The following is an 11,492-nucleotide window of genomic DNA, read 5'->3' as shown; positions in this document are numbered from 1 at the left end:
GAGAGACTATTCTCATAGAGAGGTGGTACGAGGAGGACTGGAAAACTAACCCAACAGAAACAAGAATAATGACACGCCTTCAACTAAAGCCAAGTATGACACACAAGACAGCTAGGAAACACCAAACTAATGAGATGGAGGAGGCCAATCACTACAGAAATCCTCAACAAGGGTTTATCAAGTTGAATTTTGACCGGGCTGCGAAAGGAAACCTAGGTGAGGCAGGCACTCGCTGAGTATTCAGAGACGACAAGGGAAGGACGATCAGAATATACGCGATGGACTGTGGCAATGCCACAAACAGCGAAGCAGAGCTTCATGCTCTGAAAAAAGGGCTGGAAATTGCCACAAGGGAGGAATACCAAAATCTACAGGTGGAAGGAGATGCGAAAATGGTAGTGGACATAGTCAAACAGCTACAACAAGGAACATAAGCGGAGAAAATCAGCCGTAGCTGGAGAACCGCCTAGTTGGTGAAAGAGATAAGAAAACTCATAAGACAGGTAGCCTACATCCTCCCCATCCATGTAAAAAGGGAGGGTAACGAACCAATAGACAACCTGGCAAACTGGGGTTGCAGAAATGGTGGAATAACTTTGGATGCAAGCGAGGCCGAGCTAGTTCAGATGGAGGAGATGGAAAACTTAGTGCAACTCCTCGAAAAAGACAAAGGAGGCGAGAGGAGATCCAGAACAAGGAACATCATAGAAAATCTAGAGAGATCGGGGGAGACACGGCTGGGAGCAGGAAGGAAGAGGACAAATGGGGGAAAGGACAGACGTGGAGAATGAAGTGAGTAGACAGGTACTCTGGCAGGTGACGAAGTAGGGCAAAGAAGGTATTACCGAGAGTACGAGGGCGGTGACGGAAGAGAATGACAGAGAGGAGGGTAGGACAAAGAGTAGGAGGGCGGGCAGAAGAATGACAACTAGTGGCAGGAAAAGGACAGCAGGAACACGGCAAGAGCAGCCAGGAGGAAGTGCAGATTAATGAGAGGAGATGGTAGCAAGGACAGAAGGGCAACATACCGAGAGGAGGGTGTAGGGATTAGTGAAAGTAATAAAGTTAGACAGGTGGCAGCAAAGGCCAGGGATTGGAGGCAGAAAGGAATCAAATGTAATGAAAATAAGAATATAGCAAAATGCATGCAGGGGAAGATAAGAAAAACTCGCGGGAGGGAAGGAGGCTGAAGAAAGAAGACGTAGGCAGTAGACGAAAGAGACAACAAATCGACAAGTTGGTATGTAGTCCTTTCGCTCCAAACCCCTACTAGGCTCAGAATTGTTTTCAGTAGGAAAATAGGAAGTTTGACAGGGAACATGCACATGACTGTAAAAAAGGATAACAAAACCTCCAGAGACAAGGGTCAAACAAATTTCGAAGGTCACTTGAATTTCCTGAGCAAGGAGACTGGGAGGGAGGGTGTCGAACCCAGGAAAGAAGAAAGCCATCCTAAGAGAGAAGCCTGTAGTACTCCCCGAAAGAACTTGACCCTAGCCAACCCAGTAGGAACTGATGGGAGCGAACGAGTAGGAAAAAAGGAAGGAACTTGGGGGGAAAAACCCTAAGGATCATAGTGAACCAGGAAATCATGCCACCCTGGGGGGAGAGAAGGAGATTCGGATCCAGGAGGAAACCTGTTAACAAGACAGGGAGACCCTGGTAAATGGGGAACAAAAATCCGACCTCATCCGGGGAGGAACCCAAGATGACCATAAGGAAAAGGCCTGGCGCAGCCTGCAGCCACGGGAGGAAAATGGGAAGAAACCCAAGAAAACTCCAATACTCCAATCCCCCACCAAAAACAGGATCGGCTCGAAACCCATTCTGACTAAAACCTTGAAGGGAGCAAACAATGGAAAGGGAAAGAAAATGAGCAATTGGGAAATTGTTTTGGTTTATTATTATAAAGCTGATAAATGCAATGATTTTGTGATAGGTATATTAACATGTTAGGGAAAGTACAGTGAACAGAATAGAGAACACCAGGAAGAAGATGATTGCAGACAGGCAAGGAGAAGAATGGCCCCCAGGAAAGGCAAGAGAGTAGCCGAGACGGAAGAAGGAACAAGTGGAGTGAAAAGTAAAAGACTAAGGAAGCCAGGCAGTGAACATATGAAGACAATAATTGATGCATACATGGCAGGGAATTCACCAGAAATTAGAGCCCAAATTGCGAGTTGGGAGAGGGAACTGAACGACAATATCAAGCACCGGGACATCCCCATGGAGGAGTGGGAAAGCATGGTGCCTGATCCCGCGAATACTCGTGGAAGGCATTCCCTATTCAGGCAAACCATACAGAAGTACTGGGTAATGAAAAATGTGGTGGCACGGGCCATGACCCTTCACCGAAAGCAAACGGCGGGTGAAGGAGAAGAGGCACAGGAGAAGAACAAGGAAAAGGACTCAGTAAGGGCTGAGTTACTCAGGGAGATAGCGACAATTCAGATACAAACCTACAGAAATAACCTGGCCTTGGGAAGAATAGAACAGACTCTTAAAGAGCTGAAATGGAGAATTGAGTAGCGGAGCGAGATGCCAGGAACCAGTGCAAAGGTGCCAGCCCCAGTAATATCCTTGGATGAGGATTGACGCAGTGATCGAATCTGATCTCAAAAATTTTCTCTTGATGAAATGTAGTTATATGTTTAATTTGCGTTCTAGGAAAAGTAGTATAGACAGTCAAAACAATGATGCTATTTGGATAGCAATAAAACTCTTTAAATTTTGGACAGGGTTTAATGCTGACAGGTGACTATCTGGTTTCCTTCGAGCAGGTAAGCCATTTGAAGCAAATGCGTGTCAAAGTATTTGAAAAAAGTTTTTTGAAAAAGGAATATAAATAGAGGAAGAACTGTCAAGTTTACAAAAAAAAATAATAGTAATAATAATAATATATATTTAGAAGAAAGTCTTTCGGATTAATCACATTGTTAGGATTTGGTCGACGTTTCAAACCAACTAATGTGGTTCATCTTCAGGATTAAGTGAGAAATCCATTCATCACAAGGAATAAATAGTAAGGATGCAACATTGCCCAAAGTTAGCCGTTAAAAGCTAGTTGTTGGCGAATTGGTTAATAGGTAATGAAATTAATTATTAGGAAGTTAGTGGTAAGGAGAAAATAGTTGTTAAAAATAAAATATTGAGTATTAATATTATCGAATTATTGTAAAGTAGTTATTTATTAATAAATTATATCATTTTATTTGTTAGAAGTTGACTAATTAGAAAACTAGCTGTTATGAATTTAAAAATTATTAATTTATTAAAATCAAGTTTATATTATTCCAAATAGGGATTATTAAGTTATTAAAAAAGGAAGCGATGAAAAATAAATCAAATTAGAGTTAAAGGATAACAAGAAAAATAATACTAGAAATTTTATATTGTTATGCACATATAACAAAAAAAATAAAAAATAAAAAATAAATGACAATAATAATAACAATAATTAATAAATAAAAATAAAATAGGGTTCAACTCAAAAAAATAAAATAGTAAATAAATAAAAATAAAAATAGGGGATCAAGGAGGTAAAAAAAAGGAGGAGAGGGAAAAAGAAAGGAACGATCCCCAATATAAAAAATAAATGACAATAATAATAACAATAATTAATAAATAAAAATAAAATAGGGTTCAACTCAAAAAAATAAAATAGTAAATAAATAAAAATAAAAATAGGGGATCAAGGAGGTAAAAAAAAGGAGGAGAGGGAAAAAGAAAGGAACAATCCCCAATCTAACATTATGGATCACAAAAATCTTAGATCTAATAATATATTTACTTTATTTATTGTTATTAATTATCTAACATGCTTTACCTAGACCTCTTTAGGTCTAAGGAGGCATATATACTCTACCCCTTGGTTTTGAACCTGTGCCCTATACTCTACCTAGACCTCTTTAAATCTAAGGAGGGATATATACTGTATCCCTTGGTTTTGAACCCGTGCCCTGTTAGAAAGAAGCACACACTCTTAACCATTAAACCCATTTTGTTTAGTCAATACTATAGATAGAGTGTACTTTATTTACACTCTCTTTTAATCATTTTACTTTGTTCAGTTAGTGAGTATGATAGAATGTCCAGCCTCAATGTTAAACATAATCCTCATACCACATATATAATAAAAAAATTCTAAAAATATTACTATAATAATAAATTATTATTATGTAATGTAAAAATAAAGAATTATTATTATGTAATGTAAAAATAAAAAAATATTATTACAGTGGTCCACACAAAATATTATATAATTAAATTATTATTATGTAATCTAAACACAAGTATATATATTTACCGGGAATTATTATGTTACACCACCACAAAATAATAACCACAAGCATAATGACAGAACTAAAGCTCAATTTATCCACATTCAGATTTATATGTAATTGCTGCGTTTTACTTTATACCTTCCATTAAGCTTTGAATCGCTAAACACTTTTAGGTCTTTCTCTTTAGGCCTTCTCACGTTCATGGCTCCTAATTTCACATCAATCCGAAAGTTCGCAGCAAACAGTGAAATTCTTTAGGTTTTCTCACGTTCATGGCTCCCAAGTTCACATCAGTCCGCAAGTTTGCTGCAAACCGCTAAATACTTAGGTCTTCTCTCGTTCATGGCTCCCAATTTCACATCAGCCCGCAAGTTTGCTGCATTACTGACTGAAATCTAGCACAAGGTCAGTTGAACAGGGTTGGGTTATCTACTTTGCATTAGTAGATTCATACATTTGTTTGTTGCAGAAATTTAATTAATGCGTAGTATGCCCCAGTCGAAAACAAGATACCTGCAGAGGAAGGCAAATGACAACCTGTATAATAAGCTCTCATAGTGGTTATTCTACACTGAAAGTGAAAGGAGGGGTTAATAGAGTGATCAAATGCATATGCAGTTCCATTTGGCATTGGCCCATCTGCGTAGGACTAATATTAAATACCATCCCGCTCATCCTCACAGAAGCCTTTCATGGAGACCACTTAGTGCCTTGTTAGACTCTCTGCAATCAAATGCAAGCTTGGCTGGTGTAGGGTTTAGGGTTTATCATGATCACCCTGCTTCTCCTCCTTCTAGGGTTTCTATCACAGAGCGAAGCAATCCGGGTTTTAATTCAGAAGATATCTACTCATTGGCTAAAGAAGATGGTGTTAAGATATGCTCCAGTTTGTGGATCAACAGTTTCCGAGAACCGCAGAAGGTGATAACCAGCGTGGCTGGTTATCTCAAGAGGTTCGAATTATGGGTGTTGGCTTATCAGAAGGTATGCGCTGACGAGACTGGCTCGTTGCCGCACCGTAATGAGATTCACATGAGTGTTTTGGAACAGCTTCTGGCTCTGAGAAATGCAGTCCTGGACTCCAAGTTCCAATGGGGCGAGCGCCTCAATCATTATATCAAGTCTCCCACGGACAAGACTGCAACTAACCCCTTGTCCAACAGGAAATTGAAGATATTAATGTCAAGTACCCAGCCTTCTCCCTTCCAAGACAAGATTGTTCATGAAGTGTTGCTTATGATTATGGAACCGATATATGAAGCCCGTTTCTCCAATAAGTCTTTTGCCTTTAGGCCTGGGAGGACTGCACATACAGCACTCCGATACATCAGAAGCAATTTTGCAGGTTATCTCTGGTATTTGAAGGGCGACTTGAGTACTCTCTTGGATGGTGTCAGGGTTGGAATTGTGATGAATGCTCTTGTGAGAGATATAAGAGATAAGAAAGTGATTGACCTTATTAAGTCTGCTCTCGCAACACCTGTTATCACCAGTCGACCAGGGAGTGAAAAGGAGAAGAAGACAAAGAAAAGGAAATACCAGAAAAAGAAGGTGTTGCCAGAGGGGGAACCGAAGCCTGATCCTTATTGGCTACAGACATTTTTTGGGTTTGCACCTGAAGAAGCAGCGAAGGTTCCATCTTGGGGTCACTGTGGAGTCCTGAGCCCCTTCTTGGCTAACATATGTCTCGATGAACTCGATCATTGGATGGAAGATAGGATCAAGGAGTTCTTTCGGCCTTCAAGTACTGATGTTATAGGGAATGATCCTGAGGGTGAAGAGAAAGGCAATTGTGCATGGCCAGAATTTCTTCCAACCAGTGGTCCGGACAAGACCAGGAAGCTGGACTACATTCGATATGGTGGACACATCTTGATAGGAGTGAGGGGTCCTAGAGGGGATGCTGTGACAATTCGGAAACAGCTGATTGATTTTTGTGAACGAAGGTATGCATTGAAGCTTGATAACGATAGTCTGCCAATAGAGCATATAACTAAGGGAATTCTGTTCCTTGACCATGTTATCTGTCGGCGAGTTGTTTATCCAACTTTGAGGTACACTGCAACTGGTGGAAAAATAGTGAGTGAGAAAGGTGTTGGTACCTTGCTTTCGGTAACTGCTAGCTTGAAGCAGTGCATTCGTCAGTTTAGAAAACTGGAATTGGTAAAGGGTGACAGAGATCCTGACCCACAGCCTTGTTTCCGCATGTTTCATGCAACTCAAGCGTACACCAATGCACAGATGAACAAGCTTCTATCAGCAATGTCGGAATGGTTCAGGTATGCTGACAATCGTAAGAAGGTTGTCAATTTCTGCTCATACATTATACGCGGGTCTCTGGCAAAGCTTTATGCAGCAAAGTATAAACTACGCTCCCGAGCCAAAGTTTACAAGATTGCCTCGCATAATCTCAGCCGTCCTTTGAAGGACAAGAAAGGGGAATCACCACATTACAAAGAACTTCTTAGAATGGGACTATTGGATTCCATCGATGGCATTCAATACACAAGAATGGCTATGGCACCTGGAACAGATTATACACCTTTTCCGCGAGATTGGAGACCAGATCATGAGAAGATTCTGCATGAATATTTATTGCTAGAAAATCCCAAAACCTTACAGGAACATCAGGCCTCGTTGCGTGATCAAGGACTGATTGCACCTCAGGATTACATGTCAATATTGGTTTGGAACTACAAAAAGCATGGCATTTTATCTGATCAGTTGCAACAAGATAAGAATGGTCCATCTGGAGACGACACTGGAGAGGGAAAACCAGATCCTTCAGATGATGAAGAAATTGGAGTTGGCATAAACAGAGCTGCACTGATGTGAGGAATATGTGTAAGATATTCTCTTGACGATGTTAAGGGAATATCATTAAAAACATTGCTGGAGGTAATATTTTTTGGCCTAATTTCTACAGTGCTTTGATATTGATTCGGATGGTTGACTTTGTCACCCAAATCCTATGTATAATTTCATGTTGACATGTTTCTCCACAATTACTGGTGAATTGGCTTCCAATTCATTTTAATCGTATGCCACTTAAAGAGAAATGCTTGTCTTGTAACTTTGTAAGCTGTATCCGGCAAATTTGCATGGAATGTTATCTTTTTGAAATCCCATTTTGATGTTTGGCGTTCCTATACTTCGTCATTTGCCTTTGCTGATAGTCCTATCATGATGTTAAACCAGTGTGGAAAAAGTCTGCAAAAAATCCCGATTTAATCCTAAAAACGCGATTTTTTGAACTAAACGATTTAATCCCCCGACTTTTTGGCGACTTTTTCACAAACGAAAAAATCGCGATTTTTTCCTTATACTCCCGATTTAATCGGGATTCGACCCAAAAAGTCTTCCTCCCTTCCCAGGCTGCGGATAAAGGGGCCGCAAAGGTGAAAAAACTGTAAATTGAAGCTTTCATCCATGCATTTTCAAGTTATTGCATTGTATTGTTTGTCATACTTCTTGTGAGCATAGTAGTCTCATTTGTAATCTGTTAGTTTTGAGGTTAAGATATGATTTTGTTTTCCAAGGAAAAACAAATCTTTATACTTTATATTTCTAGTTAGAAAACAAAGTATACAGTGGCTAAGCTTCCAGGCTTTCAGTGATCCAAACTCTAACATCCACTGCCCCTTCAAAAGATTACAAAAGTACCAAAAGGACAGTCATACAACAGTCTTCTACAGAAAGAAGCCCACACCATCAAAAACATTGTTACAATTGTTGAATGCTTCCAGACAAAACAACAAAGAGGAGGTAATGAAGATCAAATAGCAACAACCTGTCCAAGAAAAACAAAACCAGTGCCTCAAAAAAGAACCCATTTTTCAGACAGGAACAAAGTACCTATGAAATCTTGTGACAGCAAAGATCCTTCCTGCAATGAGAGCAGGTTTTGAAAGGGAATCTTCTTTAGTGGTGAATTCCTTGTAAATGTGGGGAAAGGTTATGTATCAGAAGTGGATTTTACCTCCAAGAGTTTTTGAATAATAGATGCCAAGGCTAGGTTAATAATCTGACATCTACTATTTTCTCAGAAAATAAGTAGCTTGGATTCACCAAGCGTTAATTTTCACATCTATTGTGATACTCACTGTTAATTTTCATTGGACCTACCACCTAACACCTTATTACCCAAGAAGATTACAATCTACTGAATAAATGCATGACTTATTTCTTAATACAATTAGCGGAAACAAAAATTATCTTAGTGACTGATTACTTGATGACTTTTAGATGATTCATGATATACATTTATTATATTTTTTGTTGATGTTTTGACTCTTGAGAGTTGAGACTTGGACAGGACTCAAAATTCAGGAGTTGATTCACTATTTTGATATGTGATGTAGCATTAGATTTCATATACATATTATATATTAGCTTTCTTTACATGTTTATGTGGAAATGCATTTATTTGATGTTGTGGATACTCTAGATGTTAAAAAAAATGAATAATTTTGTGTTGTTTTAATTTTGTCGACTTTTTGTCGACTTTTTCAAAAAACTCCCGACTTTGACGAGTTTTTCAACTTTTGGACCCTTGCCGAATTAATCCCGACTTCGACTTTTTCCACATTGTGTTAAACCTTGTTACATATTTATCTCAGAAGTGAAGACAAGAACAATGAATACTATTGCAACTAGAGTAAGTTTAGGTCTGCAGCCTGTTATCTATCCAAGATAACATTATGACGTGGTGTCAAATCATGTATAACAGCTTTGTGTACTTGTAGTTGCTTTATAGCCATTCTGCGAGGTAGAGACTGAATCTTGTTGAGCTGCAATGTTTCAAAGCTGGTAAACACAATTAGCTTGGAGTAGTCTAACTGTTCAACTTGTTGGACCTATATACTACCAAAGTCAGGCAAATCACGACCAAAAAAGATCACTACATGATCAAAATGGGTCCATAAAGTAGAACAGTTGGACAATTCCCAATTAGATTATCTTAAATGTTGATTTTAATAATTATGAGTCATGACGCCTCTGATAAGATGTGCACAATTGCACCTGTCTGTCTAGGAAATAACCAATGTTTTTTAAATTTGTAAGCCATAGGTGTTCATCTATTCACCATAATACTGCGGAAATGCATCTTAAACATTGTATCTAATTGTAACCACAAGGGCACCTCGTAGAAAAGATGTTGGCATATGAGTTCAATTTTCCCAATTTCTGTTTTGACTCATATGATATGACTAGTTAGTACTTCACTGTTGTTAATATTAGTGATATTTTATTGTGGTTAATGACTTATGGAAATGGATATCACATGACTTCTGCCAGCAAAGTTAAGCAATCTACTTCTGATATGCTTGCTGCAGCTTTTTGCCAATTTGTGCTCCGTCACATGTACCATCGATGAAGGAGTAAAGGTTCTGTAGGCAATCTAGCATTTAAGAGTTCCAGTCAAGGAAAATTTTAGGGGTGAGATTTTGCTTTTGGGCTAAATTTGAGGTCTTGAAACTTAAAATGGGTGAATTTTACATACTATGAGATATTCTAAACTTTAGGCAAAAAAATATAATAAAGTGTGAAATTAAATAGTTTTTGGCTAATATATGTACATAGAAAAAAACTGGATGTCAACATTTTGCCCTCTGTTATTTAACTCTTCAACCAGCATTTGCCTGAAACTTTTAGGATATTTGGTAGAGTTTGATGGATTCATCCTACAATTTTTGGGATATTGATAGAGTTTACGCATTCGCTCTCAGAATTTCAGAGTTTTCTGGGTTTGCCTTGACTTGTGAGAGTATTTGTGGAGTATCTTTTCCCCCTTACATTTGTGTTAAATTTCTAGATTCCAACCCTCAAATTTCTTGGGTATTTTTTTTCTATTTTCTACACAGGTTTCATGGCGGATTCCACGGTAAGATTGTTTTTATTTTGTTATTTAGTGAATTATCGATTCTGTAGTTTTTTTTCCAATTATTTTCAGTTTTTTCTTTTTCTTTAAATCTACTTGTGGGTTTGGATATACCTCATGAGTATTTGTAATCCACATGATGCATACACATTCTCCCATTTTCCACATATGCTTGCAGGCAATGACCATCTTCAGTAAAATGTTCAGCAAGTATTTCGCCTCTTGTCCTCATCCTCACCACCTTCTCCGTGCAAAACTGCAATCACCATTTCCCAAAGCTTGTTGAATCTGTCATTGCTTTCCACACGGAGAGAACAATCACATACTTACCCAACAACAGTGCCATCTCATAAAGATTTCTTAATCACGAATTTTGGTTGTCTCAGTCTGAAGTATCAAATGCCATTGAAAAAATGGCAGTCTTGTTCAGATTAAAATCTACTTGTTACCCACCACTAGTGGGTGACACCCATAGGACAAATTTTCTCCTAGATTTGTCTTCAGCCGGCAGCCAGCAGTCCCTTGCAGCGACCAGATAGCTCGATTTGCCACCATTCTCTGCCATTTTAGCCAACCATTGCGTGCCCTCGCCCATCTGTTATGATTGTATGTTTGAAGGTGGGCCTTCCAACCCTGAAGGTATGGCTTTTCATTATGTAATTGGGTATTTTTGCTTACTTATCATGGACACATCTGGACATGGATTAGTGGGGGGATTCGGCAGAAAGAATGGGCTTGGTCTGTACTCTTGTCCCCTTGTCCAACTTGGTGGTTAGTCTTGTATCCTAGTCCCGTGGGATCTCCTTTATTGGCTACTAGCTTTAGGAGTGGCACTACATGGGAAACCCCGATTTTGGTTGTGTGGTCCTGCTTCCTGACACCACATACATCACTATGTAAATGCAAAAGATGACTAGAACATAAGAATTTCTCTCGTGGGCAAAAGCCAAACATGAACTCTACCCCCTATCATTGTGGCCATCACCTTGGTTCCTAGCCCCCCCATGTGAGCCCCTTACATCATTAAGGAACCCATGATTGTCCCAACCCTTGGTGGGCGATGAACTGCACAACCTAAAGGGGGTATTCACTGCTTTATCATACATCATGTTCTCATTCCCTAGAGCCTCGAGCAGTAATGTAGATTTTTACTTGTAGATTCAATAACTTATATGATATGCTAAAACACAAGACAAGAATTTACTCTTCAGCGGAAACCAAAAATTGATCGATGAAAACAATAAGCAGAAAAGGAAGAATATCAATCACACATAACACAATATTTTATCTGGGGAAAGCAACTGCTCAAAACCCCGACTATCTATATT

General features: G+C 39.0%; 1 protein-coding gene across 3 annotated transcripts in view; it reads left to right on the top strand.

Moving 5' to 3' along the window:
* Positions 1 to 4,427: 4,427 nt before the first annotated feature.
* The window catches only part of LOC149266366 (nuclear intron maturase 2, mitochondrial-like), a 41,141-nt gene continuing 34,076 nt past the window's right edge, over positions 4,428 to 11,492 (top strand). For all 3 annotated transcript variants that reach the window (XM_089430457.1, XM_089430453.1, XM_089430462.1), the window contains exon 1: positions 4,428 to 7,181. In XM_089430457.1, the coding sequence (XP_089286583.1) occupies positions 4,890 to 7,118 (2,229 nt within the window). In that variant the 5' untranslated portion in view covers positions 4,428 to 4,889 and the 3' untranslated portion in view covers positions 7,119 to 7,181. The remainder of the gene's footprint in view (positions 7,182 to 11,492) is intronic.

This window comes from Pinus tabuliformis, chromosome 6 (assembly GCF_031772625.1).
Source record: "Pinus tabuliformis cultivar Carrire ecotype Pingquan chromosome 6, CPIR1, whole genome shotgun sequence".
NCBI lineage: Eukaryota > Viridiplantae > Streptophyta > Pinopsida > Pinales > Pinaceae > Pinus > Pinus tabuliformis.
The sequence above is the reverse complement of the archived record's forward strand: the minus strand, read 5'-3'. Positions and strand labels throughout refer to the sequence as shown.